This window comes from Trifolium pratense, linkage group LG2 (assembly GCF_020283565.1).
Source record: "Trifolium pratense cultivar HEN17-A07 linkage group LG2, ARS_RC_1.1, whole genome shotgun sequence".
In the NCBI taxonomy this organism is placed as follows: Eukaryota; Viridiplantae; Streptophyta; class Magnoliopsida; order Fabales; family Fabaceae; genus Trifolium; species Trifolium pratense.
This window is the reverse complement of record NC_060060.1, coordinates 15900539-15918989: the sequence shown is the minus strand read 5'-3', so window position 1 is coordinate 15918989 and position 18451 is coordinate 15900539. Positions and strand designations below refer to the sequence as shown.

Here is an 18451-nt window from a genome sequence, read left to right as displayed (position 1 = left end):
GTACTTGTTAAGACCAAAGTAAAATCCCTTCATCATCATCTTCCTTCATATAAATTTTATTAGCACTTATGAAAACAAGAGGATGCTCCAGATATTAATCATATATAAAATTTACTAATGAGCGTATTCTAAGCCGATCCTCTTAATCGATTTTATAAAGACTGAAATGTCACAAGACAAACGTATGCAGACAAGTGAAAATGGAAGAACATAAAAAAGACAAGACAGAGAACAAACGAGGAAAATAGAAATGGATATGAGGATATGTGTACGTGTGTTTGTGTGTTTTCTTTTGTGATTTGGTATGTGAAGAATCTTCACCATCATGAATGTTTGTTTGCAGTTACATTTATTATACGGTTTCATCTGCAAATGGACAAATGCATTTAAGATGGATGTGCTCATGAGGTGTGAAGAAGAGCATATATTTAAGATGCCAATATTAGCAAATGTGGTGTGGTTACATTTCACATGGATATTCCAACTACCACTTTTTATGTACTTCAACAATTTACATACCAAAAGAGCTAACTTGTTAGGTTGAGAAGTGAGGCTTCTTCCTACTAGGCACAGATTCTATTGAACAAAAGGATATCTAGAAATGTAATATTCTCTTACACGAGATGCACCGTCCCTTGCCAGAATCCCCTCGAGATCACCGATGATTCTGGCCAACCATATCTCCAGATTTCGCTGAAGTTCTCTGAAGTTATTCCGAATTGAGTCCAAAGATCGTCTTGTGGTTAGTGTGGTCTCGCCTCTTAACTCATCCCTGTAATGGGTCTTCCCGACTTCGGTATGCAATGCCATTAGTTTTTGTGCAGTTTCAGATGCATCCTGTTGAAGCCGGAATGCTTCAAGTAAAAACTCTGTTTGAGTCTGGGTTCGAAATTCTGAACCAAGGGAGGGATCGCAGGGATCACTAGCCTGCTCAAAGAGACGAAATGTCAGGCCCAAAAAATTGCCAATGGTGCCCCATGACGGGGGACATGTGGCAGGTTTAAGCGAAACAATAAAAGATAATATCAATATAAGCATTGTTTGTAATGTGGCCATTGTTTTGCGTGATAACAAAGACTACAAACAAAAACAATAAGAAATGAGTTACTTACTATTCGCCTGCATAAATCATCAATTTTTTCTGAAAGCGATTGATATCTCTTTGCCTGCTTCTTAATTGAGGATGACACCTTGGACGGAAAATCCTTGCCAACTTTGTCCAGATTTATTAATTCCTGTTCAAGTAATTTAAGTTTAGAGGAAATTCCAGCTGAATCACCATCTACCTTCCAGGGGGACTCCCTTCTGCGGGGAAACACAATTTACCCTTCATTTAGTTGGAGATTAATACCAAATGCAACAAAAGTTATCTGAATCTAGTTTATCAAATATGTACCTTGCAACAAATTGTTTTGTTGTATACGTTGATTCAAGGGATTCATACTGTACATCCTACAAGCATAATAAACATTTACGATCAGAGACCAGCACCAACTTTTAGTTGACAATTAGTTGCTATTTGAAAGAGAGAAAACCCAACAACAATTTAGTTCGTATTTCAGGTGGAATAAGTACTGTTTTGCTGAGTCAAATGACCATAATGCTACTTTGTTGAAGGTGACCATAGGTCATAATGTTACTTTGTTGAAGGTGACCATAGGTCATAATGTTACTTTGTTGAAGGTTCAATGACATTTATGTTTTTAGGCAGAAAAGCTCTTGGCCACCTTCCAAAATTAAGTGCAGTGTCATATACTTGAAAGGTGATCAATGGATTTTGGTAAATGTCTTTTGCTCTGGTTCTTCTCATCAAAGCCATTTTTCACAAACAGTGTTCTAGACAACATTTCACCGATTATAAAATCCTATAACTAATCCTACAATCTCGATTTTAACCACCTTGTTTCCAAGGACACATTTAAACAGCGGGAACAAGTAGTGAAGAAACATAATTAGTTAATTACTCATTGTTTTGCACTAGAGCCTTTGCGGAGTAAAACCAAGTTGAACATAGAATACAATTACATCACGATTATCCAAGAGCTGTAAAAAGATGAGACTGTTGACTGATGCTGCTATAAGATTATTCTTGTTCTTTACTGTAAGTTTTCTTAGTTTATTTAACCACTCTTGAAACAGAAACATGTAGAATATTCCAACCACATGCCCTTAGCAGTAGCAAACAGGAAAACAATGCAAGACCAGTGTTAGCAAAGGGGAAGATATTTCTCTATCTCAATAATACACAACAATATCAGTACTTTATCAATTTGCAATCATGTCCCCAGCATGGATACCCTAGATTTCAGCACCAGATAAGCACAGTGACTAATGCCTGCTGAAAATCAAAGTGGACCAGGAAACAATGCAATAAGGGACACACTGCTACTAGAGAAGTTGCAAAAACAGACAAATAACAAATGAATGGTGAAGGCTCCACCACTGAAGACTTGAAAGGTAAAGAGAACTAAAAATGGTCTCTCAAGGACCCCAATTGCCATGTACAAGAAAGAAAAAGTCATGTACAATTCAACCCTACCCAAGGAAAGGAATCTCCTAAAGTCTCCAACCTTGAAAATTCAGTAAAAAGCTGTGCGGTAAAAGAACAGGAAAAAAAAAGGTTACCACTGAGGCAAGTACCATGTGCACTTCGGATTAAAGACGAATATGGCGTCCAACATGTGTCGCAGTCAACTTTTGACGCATTCACGTATTCAGTGCATATATGACCGTTAAATTGAGATCCGATGGTCTATATTTGAAGTTGTATACTTTCTATGTTTTAAAAAAATTAAATCAATATTAAAATCTAATCAATCCAACTACCATGGATGCACCGAATGCATGAATGCTGCAGCGGGGAAACGATTTTGTCTACATATCATTATCATGTCAACCTATCTAACAACAACACCTCCAATTGAAAGTGTGTCTGGTGTTTGACACATGTCAGTATCATGTAATTCATGTCATCTATCTATGTAACAACAACACCTCCACTTGAAAGTGTGTCCGGTGTCTAACCCATGTCAGAATTACAACGACGAAGTAGTTACATTCAATCGCTTTTATTTTCTTAAACTATAACCGGTGTCTACTCTTGTCAATGTCAAGTCAAGTGTATTTGTATGTGAGATTAAACTTCATAGCATGTGGTAGTCACCATCATGATCATAATAATATTTTATTCATATAAATTTGTCATTTATAAACTACCTTTAGATCTTATAAAAAATAATTGCAACTAACACTTTCTAAAGTTTCTATTATAATAATTAAACTAATAAACTTACAATGATTGAACAAAAAAGAGAATCAAAGGGTAAATATGGTAATTTAGAAACATGATTGTGATTTAACAAACCTGCCATAATGAAGCTTTTTCAGCCCAAAACTTAGAACCAGAAGAAGCAATAAACTCAGAATCAAATCCATTATTATTAACATGCTGACTATGTTGTTGATAGATAACATCAACTTCTTCATTAGTGGTCCCCACCATTTCATCCCACTCACCACCGCTATTCTTCTCCCCACCATAACCTCCCCTACTCCCGCACCCACCATATCCCTCCTCTTGAAACCGCCTCGAAATAAACGCAATCATCTCATCTCTTTCAACAACCTCACGCTCTAAATCTTCCACACGCGCTTTGGAATCTTCAACCACCGCTCTTAATCTCGCGATTTCATCCGACGCGGCGTCGATTCGCCGTAAAAGACGTTTCTCCTCGTCACGCCATGAGTTTCGGTGAGAAGCGAAGATCTCAGCGACTCTTGCGTTTGCTTTGTAATCTTCTTGCCGGCGAGATTTTATCTGACGTAGCTCTTCTTCTGCACGGAAAGCTCTGAGAGAATGTTCTCGAAGATTTTTTGGAAGAAGTGCTATGAAGACGGAGAAGCTTATACCTATGTATGAAGAAAATAGCTTGTTCATTTGTTCGTGTTCGTTTTGTTCTTCTTTTTCTGCCATTGGAGTGAGGGGGGGTTTGTTTTTTTAGTAGTGGGGGTGTGAAGAGTGAAAAGAGAAAAGAGAGAGGGAAAGGGAAAAGGAGAGTTTGTTTTTGCTTTATTTGAGTTTGGAGAAAGAGAAGTTTGAGGAAACAGAAAAGGGAACAGTGGGTTTTGTCGTTTGGTTTTGTGAGTAGTTGAGGACGACGTTAAATGGGTTTTGTGGGGTGATTAATTAAAAAAAAAATGGGTTTGGATCTCATGATTTTTATACTATTTCAACAAGAAAATCTACACTTCAATTTTTTAATTGGACTTGTCATCCTGATATTTTTATAGAATTTCAAATTTTGATAACTGATGGCTTCACCGATTGTCAGGATAAAATATAAAATACGATGTTAGGTAAGTTTAACTCAGTTAACAGAAATATTATACTATTTATGTAAAGGGTTGAAGTTCGAACTATTATAATGGATTTATTCTTGGATTGGTATCTCCAAGAGTAGGTGATGTTGCACTGAACTGGGTTAACAAACGATCTGTGTTATTTACTCTACGGTTGTTTATCGTTTTATTATATTCCGCGTTTATATTGCTACAACAGTTGTTGTAGCATCTTGCGTAACATCTGTTTACTGCGTGCTGGATTTCAATTGGCATCAGAGCAGGCACCCTGTTCTGGTTTTAGGGTGAAGTTCGAATTTCGATCATCTCATGCATCTATTTTAAGGGTAGAATTTTTAGGCATTAAACTACTTGACAAACGACAAGTAAATTAACAATTAAGCGAGATTCATATTACTCAACTATAAAAGAGAGGAAATTATATATATTGTCTTATTATCATTACATTACAATTGTGTTGTTTATATACAACCTGAGCACTAATGATACTACTAATGATACATAAAGAAATTGCTAGAAATAAGAGATTGCTATTGATTTCTAATAGACAACTCATGCTGACAGTAAGCTAATAATTATATACAATGATGTGCCATAATCACAATTATTCTCCTAATTAAACCATAGTTGACTTATCCTTAATATCAACAATAACATTAAAGTTTGGTTCACCCCAATGGGAGAGTGAGAGATTTATGGTGTTGGAATTGGACTTCGTAGAGTCGCACCTCCAACTTCTTTTAATTGTTAGTTCAACTAGTTCAACCCGTTGAGATATTTATTTCACACTCGTAGAGTCTCTCACTTGAAGTGAAGATATTGTGTTATGTAAATGTAAATTAAATTCTCAATTAAATAGAAACGTTGAGGAACATATACGAGAGATGACGTATAAACTTTTTTTTTTTTTGACAATAACAAAATGATATTCATTCATTCAAATTGATAGATTACATCAAATACAACCACAAAATCAACATCGCTAAAAACATAAAGGATGAATCTGCGAACAAAACTCACAGCATCCGAGTTAATAGCATACAACGGCAAAATGCCTACAACAAATAATATGATAAAGTTAAAGTCACCGAAGTATCCATGCCTCCGGATCTGCAGCGTTGAAGCCCAAATCATTGGTTGAATCTGTAATTGACTGAAGCCGATCTTTTCAATAGAAATCAAATGAACACCGCAACAATACGGGACAACAAAAACGTCGCACAAGACGACGAACAACACAACGCCGCACTCAGACGGTGAAATCACAAAAAAGAAAACACAAAAGAAAAACTTGATCAATGTGAAGATCACTTATTTAAATAAAAAGAAAAGGAAAAACAATTATGAGGGGTGATTTTGGGTCAAAAATTGACCCTAAAACCACCCCTCCTTGGTAGATCAAGAAAAAAAAACTAGGTTAAGGTGGAGGTGGCGGCTATGAAGAAAAGGAGAACTCAGATGACGTATAAACTTAACAATAGTATTATAATATGTTGAATGAAGATGTGATTTTTGTTGGAACAAAATTGATTTAAAAATGTTTGCCCCTAAATCTATTAAGGTTTTGATGATAACAAAGTATTAATAAACAATTGGAAGGACTAAAAATTTAATTTAAGTGTGCAGGACTTAGATTCAATTAAGCTCTGATCAATGATCAGAAGATAAGGACTTCAGAAGTTTGTAAGCGATCAGAAGATTGTGAGACTCAGAAGTTGTAATCTTCAGACGATGAAGTCTTCAGAACTTCTTAAGGTCTTAACTTCATCAAGCTCTGATGATCTTCTTGAAGTTTGTAAAGATTCTCTTTTGCAAGTCAACTCTTCTACCAATGAAGAAAAGGACCTTTCAAGCCCGATCAGAACAGCTAATCTCCTTTTGTCTGTCCTCTTTTGAGAACGTGGGTCATCAGTGGTGTTAGCTGAATAAGGAAAGTCTTCTCTGCAGTAGTCAAAGTACCTGAAACTCTTTCTTAGTTTTGGATACAACCAAACTGCATCAAGACAGGCTGCTTGAAAACAAAAGATTATCTACTTCAACGGTCTTCTTTGCAACGACTCTTTTCTAGTCGTATATATTCTAAAGGAATCAGTTGTAACATTAACATCAAGGATTATTAACACGCACGAAAAAACTCTGAATTCCTCATACAAAGCTCTGAACCTCTGAACTGTGTTGTTGCACTTTAAGTTCAAATATTTAGTATTTGTTCTTCTAGGTTCTGACTAAGAGCTGTTGTATACTTTCCATTACTTTATTATATCTTGTACTTGAGATAACTTAAGCTTGTGTGCTTAAGTGTGAAGTCTTAAGCTTGTGTGCTTGAGCAGTGTTGAGAAGTCTCTTGCTTGTGTGCTTGAGCAGTTGTAATCTTGTGTGATTATAGTGAAATCCCTTGGAAGTGCAAGGGGACTGGACTACTCTCGTTTTGTGAGAGGAACCAGTATAAATTGCTTGTGTGATCTCTCTCTCTCTCTTAACTTGTTTTATTGTGTTATTTATCCGCTGCTGTTGTAGTTAAGTTAAGAACTTGAAAAAGTTTTAAACTTGACTAAAACACAATTCAACCCCCCCCCTTCTTGTGTTTTTTCACCTTCAATTTTCACACTTTCGAATACTGATACATGTATCGAATGCTTATGTGAAAAAGTTGATCAAGTCACTTGTATTATTGTTTTAAACTCAATGTGTTGATTCAACCTAATGAATTTTTCTCTCATGGTCCAACGAAAAAATAAATATTTTTTAAAATAATCTAGTAATTAGACTCGCACCTTATGATTTTACAATTATTGTTTGAACATCCAAACACTTTCATTGTATTGTTTTTTTTATAGAGAGATTGTATATATTTATCTCTATCTATCTCTTACTTTTTACTTTGTACTCTTTACATATATTTTTAAAACATACACAAGAAATACATTTGACATCATGTTTGAAATCAAATTATTCATGTAGAAATATCTTTTTTTTAGAATGGTATAAGTAATAGATCTTTTAATTTTTTTAACCATGTTGTTTGATGTTCAATCTATTATCGATGTTTAAGAAAAAACATATATTGCCTTAAAGTCACACTCTTAAATAAATTTCAACTAACCTTAGGTCATTAGTTTTATCCGTTGTTGCTTATAAAAAACAGACATAATTTTTTAGACATTAGCTGATTATATTAATTAATTTATTATTGTATCAAAAAATGTTATTATTATTATTAGTTAGAAAATCATGTCCTGGATATCAAAAAAATTGTGTCCTAGTATAAAAAAGAAAGTACTTCACAATAAAAGAGAGAATCCACGCCTATAACACAAAATCATAATAAATCATACACACGAGCACAGCATCATTGTGGTTTTATTAAAGCTAAAAATAAAAGTTTGGAATCCTTATTTTGAAGCATTGGGATTCTGACAAAAAGAAGAGGATGAGTTTACGTGGTTGCTATGTACAGTAAAGTTGTATATGTTCACCAAAATGACCGTGTGTGAGATTGAATGATTGGTTAACCCCACTAATAACTACTACGTCGTTTTTGTACCAGAATTGTACATTCAAAAGCTTTTTCATTTCTGTAGAAACCAGATGAAAAAGCTAAACAAGATAGATATAAGGTTTAATCAGTCTTGGTCCCTTAAAGATATTTTAGGTTTCACAATGGTCCCTTAAAGAAAAAAAGGCTCAGATTGATCCCTTAAAGAAAAAAATGCACAGGTTGGTCCCTTAAAGACATATATGTTTGCCATATTGGTCCTTTTCCGTTAAATTTTAACTCCAAATATAACAAAAAATTCCAATGATTAAAATTTTAAAAATTAATAAGGTTTTTGGTAGACCACTTACATTTAATGGTATCCACAATCCAGTCAATTAAAACTAACGTTTTTTGTAAAAAATTGACTGAAAGGACCAATTGAGAAACGAATGTGTCTTTAAGGGACCAATTCGGACCTTTTTTTCTTTAAGGGACCATTGTGAAACCTAAAATGTCTTTAAGGGACCAAAAGACTAATTAAACCTAGATATAACAAAAAAAGCAGAAAGAGAGATGTGATTATTATAGATAGATGACAAATTCACAGCCATACATATTATGACACACATTTTGTAAACATAGCTTGATTGGTCATATCATAGGCCCTCTACCCCATTCCACTTTTCAACCCCCTACAATGCAAATAGTTGAATTGGTATAAAATTAACAGTTGAATTAGCAAATAAACTACCTGATTGAATTTATAGTATTTGGTAAAATTAACAGCTGAACTAGCTTATAAGTATAAAATGACCTAAAAAATATGTTGAATTAGTATTTAATTTTTTCAATTAAAAAATTATTACCAAACTAGCTTGGAAGAAAAAATTAGAAGCTATAAGTTTATAGGCTACTTGAGATAGCACTTGAAAAATGAGTTATTTAAGCTAGTAAGATAAGTTATACAATCTTTTTGAAAAATTGTTACCAAATAGAATCTTTTTAGTCAAATGAGCTTATAAATAAGTTATAGCCGGTGTGTCTTCCCAAACTGAATCACTATAAAAAAAAAAAATTTCGTTTTATCATTATAATATTAAATTTCTTTCATATTAGTCTCTCGTTTGAACATGTCACTCAAAAATGTTGATGTAACCATAATTTGCTGACTAGACCACCGTCACGCGTATAAGGAACGCTTACTTGACATATGTTTTTGTGTGACTTATAATGGAAAAAAATAAAAATAATGTGAAAAGACGTAGTGCCCATGGACTATTTTTTTTTTTTAACAAAAAACGTAATGTCCATGGACTAATTTTAAAACACATAAATCTCAAAAACCTTTTATCTATAATCTATAATCTATAATATGTAAAAAGCCAGACTTATTTCTCTTTCTCTCTCCTCTCCTCATTCAACCTCATTCCTCACATTTAATATAATTATGAATTTTAATGGTCATTGTTTAATTGGAAATTGATTCGGAATACTTTTCGGCCTAAAATTTTGCATCCCAAGTCAATTTTTCTCCTAGAGGCAATTGAAATTCCTCATCTCTCTCACTCTTTTTTATCATCTCCCTCCTCGCACCGTCACAGTGCCGTCGTCGTCCTCACGCCGCTCCACCTTCTCCTCACGTCGCAGGGTGGTTGTCCTCTTCACGTTGTAGCATCGCCCTCCCCAGCATGTCTTCTTACATCACTCCCTGTCATTGTCTTCCTTGCGCGGTCTTAGTCCTCAAATCACCACAGTCCCAATGTGTCGTCTTCGTTCGCTTTGTCATACGGTACAAACAAGTGAATATGTTTTCGTTTTCATTTTGATATTTTGTTCGCTCTGTGTTTTTGTTTTCAGAAGTATGGAATCATAAGAATCTCGACTTTGGTTATTGATTTGTTTGATTTCTACAATTGTTTTTTTCTCTCCTTCAATCGGGGTGCTTTTTGTTCTGTAATTTTAACTATTCCCGTCATATAAATTGACTTAAAGGTTACATATTTGTGTTCACCATTGCTATGAAGAAAAAGATTTTGAAAGGTGTGTTTGCACTTTGCATCAAATCAATTGTATTTGTCTTCAATATCTGATTATTTGTTTCTTCGTTCCAATTTTAACGCATGTCTTTTTTTTCCCTTCCATCTTGCCCTTTCTAATTTTAATCATCAATTTAGACATGAAGGTAGATAGACATGAAATGGTACATAGACAATTAAGCATCGATTAAGCATGTTACCATGCTTTTCCAATCTCTGTTTAGTGGTGGTACATATACATGAATGGAATGCATCATGGTCCAGGGAATCAAGGCAAGTTTGTTTTCCCCTTCTTTTCTTTTTTTAAGGTTTATTAGAATTAGAATAAATGAATCTTATTTTTTATTTTTAATATATTGGTTTGTAATCTAATGATTACAAATGCAATTTGATTTCATCTTTTATTTTAATATTCGGGATTCTCCTTTGAAGCATAATGGTATGGCTTTGTTTATAGGATTAATCTACATATTGTGCTTTACTATTCGGCCCGGTAACATAATTTATTGATTATTGAAAGAAGAGGTCTGTGATTATAATGGTTTATTCATTCAAATTTATGTGTATCGTCATGTCTTGGTGTATTTGGACCGTTAGTCATTGGCATATGGTAGTTCTTTTATGGTTCCTATTTTTAAATACCTCACTCTCGGTGTCCATTTTAACCATTTTGTTGATACATTTCATGGTACAATGATGTTATTTGAGGAACATGGACATTTTTAATCTATACATCTAGACTATATATTGACCGACAAAACAAATAATTGTACTTTTTCACACAATTTGAAATGATGTTCGGCCACATTCACATTTAGAAGCTTACCATGTTCTACAAGTTGAGATTAATAGTATATAGTTTAATATATGATTTTAATTTTGTCTAATGCAATTTTCTTCTCAATAACTGCACTATACATTTAAAGATGTATTAGCATTAGAACTTGACCTTCTCTATCACATATTGAACTGAACGAATTTCTTATTTATATATAGAAATTCACGTGACAGTGTGTCATGCTAGATGAAGGGACTAAAAAACATGTGCGCAGTGCTATCACAAGTGGAAATGGACTCTTTGTTCTATTGAGACTGTAAAAACCACACCAAATATTGTGTGCAGTTGTCGGACCCAAAGAGGTAAAATTTTTACAGGTGCAACCAAAATTTTTAATCGCCAAGTATTTGGTAATATTCAGTACCATTAAAAAAATTATTTGAGGACAAAATTTCAAAAGTATGCGCATATTGGGAATTCGGCCGTGATAAGATTTTGTAACTTTTGAATTTTTGTTTCAGGACAAACTACCAAGCTTGATGAAGAATTCATTTTTGGTCTACCATTGAATCTGGATGTTGTATGTTATCTAATTACTTTCTATCATAAGAGTGAATGCAATTTGATTATGAACTATATAGCAAGTAAATTATAGAAATATCAATTGCAAAACTTTAAATAAGTCTAATTCTTTATAATCATTCACTTATTTTTTATTAAGGTCTTCATTTCTATATGAAGTGTAGGCTCTACTTTCAGATTGATAAGTGAATGATTTGGAAAATGCATAACTTGAAACCAAATGCCTTCTTCCCAAACGAAATTGGCCAAAGTTGGTAAAGGAGAAATAGTTGTTACAGCGCATCAATTGCGTTGAAGATGTACAAGCTAAAACATACTGGTAGCTTTTATAATTTAGTCCTTTTACATTGGTAGAAAATGTTTGAATTTCTGGAATTTGCAGCATATCATTTATGTCCAGCAATTTCTGTAGTAATTATAAATTGCTATAATTTTCAGGTGGGGTGCAACTTATGGGTCCAGCTATAGACACAGTCCTTGCATTAATGTAATATTTTCTTCAAATTGGCCAAGTGGTAATACAACTATAAACTTCATGTTTGTGATTGTATCTTTATAAATTATAGCACAATTATATATCCATTAGGAAGTTAAATTAGATTTAGCATATATACTTTCATCAACTACCATTTATTTTATTTTTTTTCCGTATGTCAACCAAAAGTTAACGAGATAACTTGAATACCTAATCAAAGATCACGACAAAACAAAACATACTCATAGATTTTAATCAATTAATTTATATATAAATGCAGTGCATTGTTTTTGTCATTGTTAATTCAATTCAAACACATTAAAAGAGTTTAAGGGCCTATTTTTGTAAGGATGCCTTCTTTGACATTCCAAGCACATGATAAGTGTTTAAAGGGGGCCTATTTTTGTTGGTATACTTTTCTTTTAAAGAACAATTCAGTTTCATGTTACTGAGATTCGAAAGTTTAGATCCCTTGGGATAGGTTGCAGGATAGGTATATTTGTGATTTATCATTTCTCTAAGTACTACATATTGAATTTACTTAAATTATCCCCTACCATGCCGAGTTGCTTAAAAACCGCTAACATCTCTCAGTTGTAGAGCTTATGATAATTGTGGTTGGCTTACTTTCTTTCCCATTATTTGTATCATTAATGATACATTTTATTGTGTTGCGGGCATATATTCATTAGTTTTGCATCCATTATTGATGTTGCCTTTTTTTTTGTACAACATTCTTGACGTGGCTTTATCATATATATATTTTTGAAGTTTGCATTATGCTACATTTAGAGTTGGCCTTCCTAATACATTTAGTTAACCTTATTCAGCATTGGGTGTGCATCTGTAGCCGGTCTTGGTTGGGGAGTATTTGAAAGGGATTAGAGTTTACGATTGGACCAATAATGCCACAGTGATCTTATTTGAAATCTATCTATTTATATATTATTTGAGAACTTTTTTTCAAGTTTTATTGTACACGTGGCACTCTCAGATGAATCCTCTTATAATATTGTTTTGGCATTAATGTCTCATAATCAAATCTATAATCAAATCAAAATCACCGAAAAAGCCAGTCTCCGCCACCACCACGAAAAATTTCTCTATCTCCTTCTCCCTTTTGTCTCTCACTCTCTTCTCCATGCGACAGAAAGGTACAATTTGTTAAAAAATCTATAATTTTTCTAGGTTTTAGTTTTCTGGAAAATTTTGATTTTGGAAATTTTGATTTGTTTATTTGATTGATTGATCGAATAAATATAGATAATAGATATACTCAATCCTTCTTATTGTGTTGTCATGTTGAGTTAGAAATTTTTTGACGTTGTTAGGTTAGAGTTAGAAAAATTTTCTCTGCATAATGTTGTTTAGTTTCTCTTTAACATGTTTTTCCTAATTTCTGGACAGAACACTTATACAATAATTAATTCATAATTAGTCTCTTCGCTCTAAGTATAATTAAGATGTGTATGCGTGTTTTTAATCAAATTGCGTGTTAATATTGATAAAATGGTTGGATAATTATTTGTTATGCTCTTAATGCTTGTGCTGTATCCGAGCTTGCATATCGGCTCAGTTTATTTCTTTCTTTGTTTAGTTTAATAATTTATTTGAATAGTTGTTACAAGAAACTCACTCGCAGTTCGGTAATTATGACGTCTTTGATAATGTTTATTGCAACCAGGGAAAACTGTAACAATGTTTATTTTACTTTTTATTACTAAGTAGCCGTTTTAAACTCATAAACTGTAGAATTGATTCTCTTAATTAATTTGTGCAAGTCAATAATATGGTTTTAAATGTGTTGTTTTTCATTATTCCAATTTCCCCACAGATTGACCAAATGCACAGTTTCAAAGGCTTTGAAATATTTCATATTATTGGGCCTTTGCTTAGCAACACAATCAGTGTGATATGTTTTTGTTCTGTAAAAAACAAGTAATGGCAACAAACCATTCGTTCCTCAATCCATCGTCAGCGGCATCACTCCTTCAACCTACACAGTAACTTGAACATGATCGAAGGAATGTGCAGCTTCAGCCTATCCTTGGGTATTTAGCACATCTTACAATGTTTTTTTTCCCTTCTATTTGGCTGTGTTGACATGCATCATTTTGATTTATTGGTTGTTCAGGAAATAAACCTAAATTGAAAGAGCATATGCAATAATGTGTTGGTCATGCTGAGGAGATTAAAAAGCTTGCTAAAGTTCACACTCAGGTTTTTGAAGTAAAATAATTTATGGTTTTTTATCATCATTTCCTCTTTCCTGATGTTTTATTTTTCATCATAGGAAGTCACTGATAACTTGATTTTGAAGTTGATAGAGGACTTAATAATATGATAATATCATTAGAGTGAAAAATCTAGCTGCGTCCTTCTCTCATAATATGATGATATTTGCCCTTCTCTGGACTATGTCCACTTTGCAGCATCTCTGTCTTCAAGTCATTAATTTTTCAAGTTTCATGGTCCTCGCCCTGTCAGACGGTACAAACGAGGGACAATCTTTTTGTTTTCATTTTGCTTTTACTGCAACTTTTTTGCTTGCTTCTTGCCACTGTAATTTTGATTTATCTTTTTTTAGGAATCGAGTTAAAGCGTATTTATATAGTTTACCATTGCTACGAAGGAAAAGAGTATGAAAAGGTATGTTTGCATCATATTCTTTTGTCCCAGTTTTTTTGGATTGCAATACACACCATTTGCAAAAATAATTATTGGTATGTATTTGCGGATAAATGATTTGGTTATGATTGGCATATCTCTGAAAATCACAACATATTGACATGGTCATTAGTATAGGTTTGTCGGTAATATATTTAGTAGGATTACACCACATTTTTTTATGAAATACAAATGGAAAATAGGATTCCATCTGACAAATGGGAATACTAGCCTCTATTATTTTTCATTTCTTTCATACTTTAAGTTTTATCTTTTGTGGCAGATTTGGCTTCATTTATCAAGTATAAAAGATATATGAGTAAATATTCGTTGAATTCATTATTGCATGATCCCCGTAGGATCTACCTTTGATGACTTGAGAGTGTTGACCACATGGTAAATAGTAGTTTCTTCCTCTTTTTTATTTACTATGTTTTATGGTTCTATAAATGGAATGTTAATTTGATTGTGAATGAGGAAGCCACAAACAATGATCTTTGTTTAGTTTTATATTGGATATACTCTTCAATTTTTCTTTTTTACCTTTTGTTTTGATTTCAAGTATTTTTTTATTCTGCATTCTGTTTTGATGTTATTATATTTGCATTTATGGTTCTTTATTACTTTTTGATCAAATTATATGCATATGCTTCATAAATTAAGACTACAGTAGGTGTTGTTTTTTTCTCTCAATATGAAATCAATTGGTTGATTGCACGATAGTGTAATGACATAAGAAGTTACAAACTTGATATGGAAGACTCTGAAGTCTGCAAAAGGAAGAGTCACCAACTTAGTCACCTTAGATAAGAATCTAGAAAAAATTTCTGTTAGAATATGAGTCATTGTTTTATGTCTGTTATCTTAAAGAAACATTTATATCATCTCATGTACACCATATGAAAAATGGAATGAAGGGGTAAAATGTTGAAGAAATTAGTTAATGCTAGGACAAATCTTTAGTCTTTCAAGTTTCAACCACTATTTTTATGTGTCTAAGCTCAATTCTCAAGTTCTCTTTTTTTTTTAAACATATTAAGTTCTCATTATATGCTTTGATGTTGTTGTTTCATGGTGAGGATATCCAACGAGTGTTAGTATATAGATTGATTACTATGATTGGATCTGGTCAGTTTTCTCTCTTGCAAAGTTCAAGTGATGCACTCTCTTTCACTCATTAATTATTCCAATTAATATTTGCATAAGGATCTCTACACAATTTAAAGAAATTACATCTGAAATATAATCTTATTAATTTATAGGATATGCCCCTGCTGTGTTGATAAAAATCCATTTTTTTTCTTCTTTCTTTTATCCACTATGGACTTGCAAACTTGAAGGTGGTGTATTTGAGTACCATTACTTTATCTTTTTCTTTCTTTTTTCTTTCCTTTTTCCAGTTTAATTATGCTTAAAAGACCATTAACTCTATTGAGTACCATTACTTTACCTTTTTTTTTATATCTCATTCTTTATTCATTTTAATATTCGTTATTTTACAGGACTTTCGGAACATATTTTTTCTGCAGTGATGTTGCTATTCAACCAACAACCACGATAAAAAAGGGCAATAACCATTCGGACCATGGATTCAAATTGCGGTCCACGTCCGCAATTGTGCCGCAATATTGCTTATGGTAGCCTTTACAGTTGCATCACACTGCAATTGCAGCGTGATTTTCAATCCCGTGTGCGGCCACATCAAGAATTGCATCAGACGATTTCAACTATATTTGTTCAAATTTTCTCACAAAAATTTAAATTTTAGTACTCAAATTTCAATCAACTTTAGATCTAATGAAAAAATTTACATTTGACGGTTTCTCAACTTTGTATTTCAACCACCTTTCAATTAGTATTTACGAAGTAAACTAAAATTGTGCTATATATGTGAGGAAATAGTGTATTGTCATAGTGGTGCTACCAGAGTAATTTGTGGAAATATAAAATTATTTCCTATCTGCCATGCGCATCACAACAACGACAATGACCACAATTGTAACTACTACATCCGCAACTTCATTTTAAAACCATAATTTTAATTATATAGTATTTTCATTGAATATATATCAAGTGTATTTATATTTAGTTTGAATAAGCATTCTTCTTATATAGTAATACTATTTTATAACTGATCAATATTTTTAGACCAGAGAAGAAAATATTATCTTGCAGTGATTAATCATCGATCATGTAGTATTATTTTTAGAGCATATATATTATTAACAAGATATCTTGAATAATTGATAATTAATTAATATACATATCATGGAAGTCCGTATCTAAAAATAATTTTTATTTTTATAGAGATAAAAAAATTCTTTAACTCTTTTATAAATATATTTTTACCCGTGCTTGGCACGGGTCCGGATACTAGTTATCTTTAAGAAAGAAAATAATTCAAAGTTCAAACCCAACAATTTCCATCTTTTCATGGTAAACCAAATAAGTTTCAACATAAAATTAAACCTTCAACCTAAAAAATCATTAAGGTCTGTTTGTTTGAAGAGAAATAAGGAAGAGAGAAATAGAGAAGAGATGGTGATTTTCTCCTGTTTGGAATGCAGAGAAATAGAGAAGAGATGGTTTTCTCCTGTTTGGAATAAATGAATTATGGATCCAGTGTTGGTGATGACGATAAATAAGATGTTTCAAAAAGATTTATCAAGCAAAGAATGGTGATGGCATGGGGAAGAGAGTAGTCTGGGAAGATAATTGGATTTTGGAGAAACTCTTAGTTAGGCACACACCCAACACATCATTTTTGGGCACAATCAATAACAACCTTCCACATCATTAAAATCAAATAAAAAAAACTAATTTGTAAAACAATAAAGTAACCAGCACGTGACTAACCACACACTTCTTTCATTGCCATTGTTTTCAACTACCCCATCCACATTCCACACTGCACACAACTGTTCTCCACCTTTTCACCGCTTGTTTACCTCCACTGCGACGACAACACCTTCTCCATCCTCTCAGCCACGGTCCATAAAAAAAATGGTGCACCTACTTTTGGGTCTCTACCGAGAGCACCGTGAAAGTTAATGACTTCAAGAATATACCACGATTCCTCCTCCCATCGCACCAACTGAAAAGGATTTCAAATATTGACATTTTATTCATTATATCAGTTTTTGTTCTTCGGTGGATTCTGTAACGACCCGATTTTTAGTAAATCGATATTTTATATATTTGCATATATTTTGGGTTAGTGTTAAATATTTATTTACGCGACGTATAATTATTTATCGCGAACATAAGTTTGTGAGCGAAACCTTTGCCATGTTAGTGGGCTTGGGCGTGTGATAGAGCTTAGTGGGCTTAGGCAAGTTGGGCTTGAACCAAGAGAATTAGGGAGAGGTATATATAGAAAACCTTAGTGCAAATATCTTTCATTATGTCATTTTCTTCCTAAGAAGAACAAGAGCAAAAACCCTAGGAGAGCAAGAAGAAGAACACGAACAAGGAGAAGAGATTTAGAGGCCAGGAATCATCATTCAATCCAAGGTGAGAGTGGTTAAGCATAAGCTTGGGTGATCCAAGAGAGGGGAGGTGTCTAGCCTCCATTCCCAAACTCTCTCACCCAATTTCTTTGGGGTTTGGGTGAAATTTCTTTATCATAAACATGTTATTTTCATCTTAGTATGCTTAATGAACAACTAGGAGGGAATATGTATATGTTTGATGATGGTTTTGCATGTTTATGCAACTTTGCTTATTTTGCAAGAAATTGACATGATTTTGATTGTTTGATGTATTTGGATGTTTGGAAGAGATGATTAATGTTCCTTGATATCATATATGCTTGGAATTGTTGTTTATAAGAATTTATAACATGTTTGAATGGATTTTTGAGTGGATTCAATGTTAAACCGCCTTAGAAAACTCAAGAACAGATATTTTTCTGGTGTGGTTCGCTACCTGCTCGCTACAGCGAACATGTTCGCTACAAGCTCGCTACCTGTTCGCCATGTACCTGTAATCCTCTGATGTAGTTCGCTACGGGTTCGCTACGGCTTCGCTTAGCGAACAGCACTGTGACAGCAACTTTTTGATAATTGTTTTAAGTG

General features: G+C 33.2%; 1 protein-coding gene and 2 long non-coding RNA genes across 7 annotated transcripts; 2 read left to right on the top strand and 1 right to left on the bottom strand.

Annotated features, from left to right (window-relative positions):
• Positions 1-404: 404 nt before the first annotated feature.
• LOC123907577 lies at positions 405-4171 on the bottom strand. 2 transcript variants are annotated; one of them, XM_045957893.1, is made up of 4 exons: positions 3365-4171; positions 1397-1452; positions 1113-1305; positions 405-927 (listed from the first exon to the last, which is right to left on the bottom strand). In XM_045957893.1, the coding sequence occupies exons 1-4, from the start codon at positions 3971-3973 to the stop codon at positions 577-579; spliced, it is 1209 nt and encodes a 402-aa protein (XP_045813849.1). In that variant the 5' UTR covers positions 3974-4171; the 3' UTR covers positions 405-576. The 2 variants fall into 2 exon arrangements, with proteins under 2 accessions (XP_045813849.1, XP_045813850.1); XM_045957894.1 differs by having other exon boundaries at positions 1113-1302.
• Positions 4172-10366: 6195 nt separating this feature from the next.
• LOC123907576 lies at positions 10367-11568 on the top strand. Its single transcript, XR_006809274.1, has 3 exons — positions 10367-11013; positions 11173-11231; positions 11373-11568. It is a non-coding gene; the product is annotated as an uncharacterized LOC123907576 (long non-coding RNA).
• A 2036-nt stretch (positions 11569-13604) lies between these two features.
• On the top strand, positions 13605-16171 carry LOC123907575. 4 transcript variants are annotated; one of them, XR_006809272.1, is made up of 5 exons: positions 13605-13759; positions 13843-13937; positions 14141-14198; positions 14296-14357; positions 15878-16171. It is a non-coding gene; the product is annotated as an uncharacterized LOC123907575 (long non-coding RNA). The 4 variants fall into 4 exon arrangements; XR_006809270.1 differs by having other exon boundaries at positions 13843-13928; positions 15878-16168; XR_006809271.1 differs by lacking the exons at positions 14141-14198; positions 14296-14357; positions 15878-16171 and adding an exon at positions 14002-14129 and having other exon boundaries at positions 13843-13928.
• Positions 16172-18451: the final 2280 nt, after the last annotated feature.

Coding starts and splice junctions, on each gene's coding strand:
- LOC123907577 (XM_045957893.1), bottom strand. CDS start 3,973: ATGGCAGAAAAAGAAGAACAAAACGAACACGAACAAATGAACAAGCTA. Junction 1,306..1,396: donor ACAAAACAATTTGTTGCAAG/GTACATATTTGA, acceptor GTTTCCCCGCAG/AAGGGAGTCCCCCTGGAAGG. Junction 928..1,112: donor ATGATTTATGCAGGCGAATA/GTAAGTAACTCA, acceptor CTCTTTGAGCAG/GCTAGTGATCCCTGCGATCC.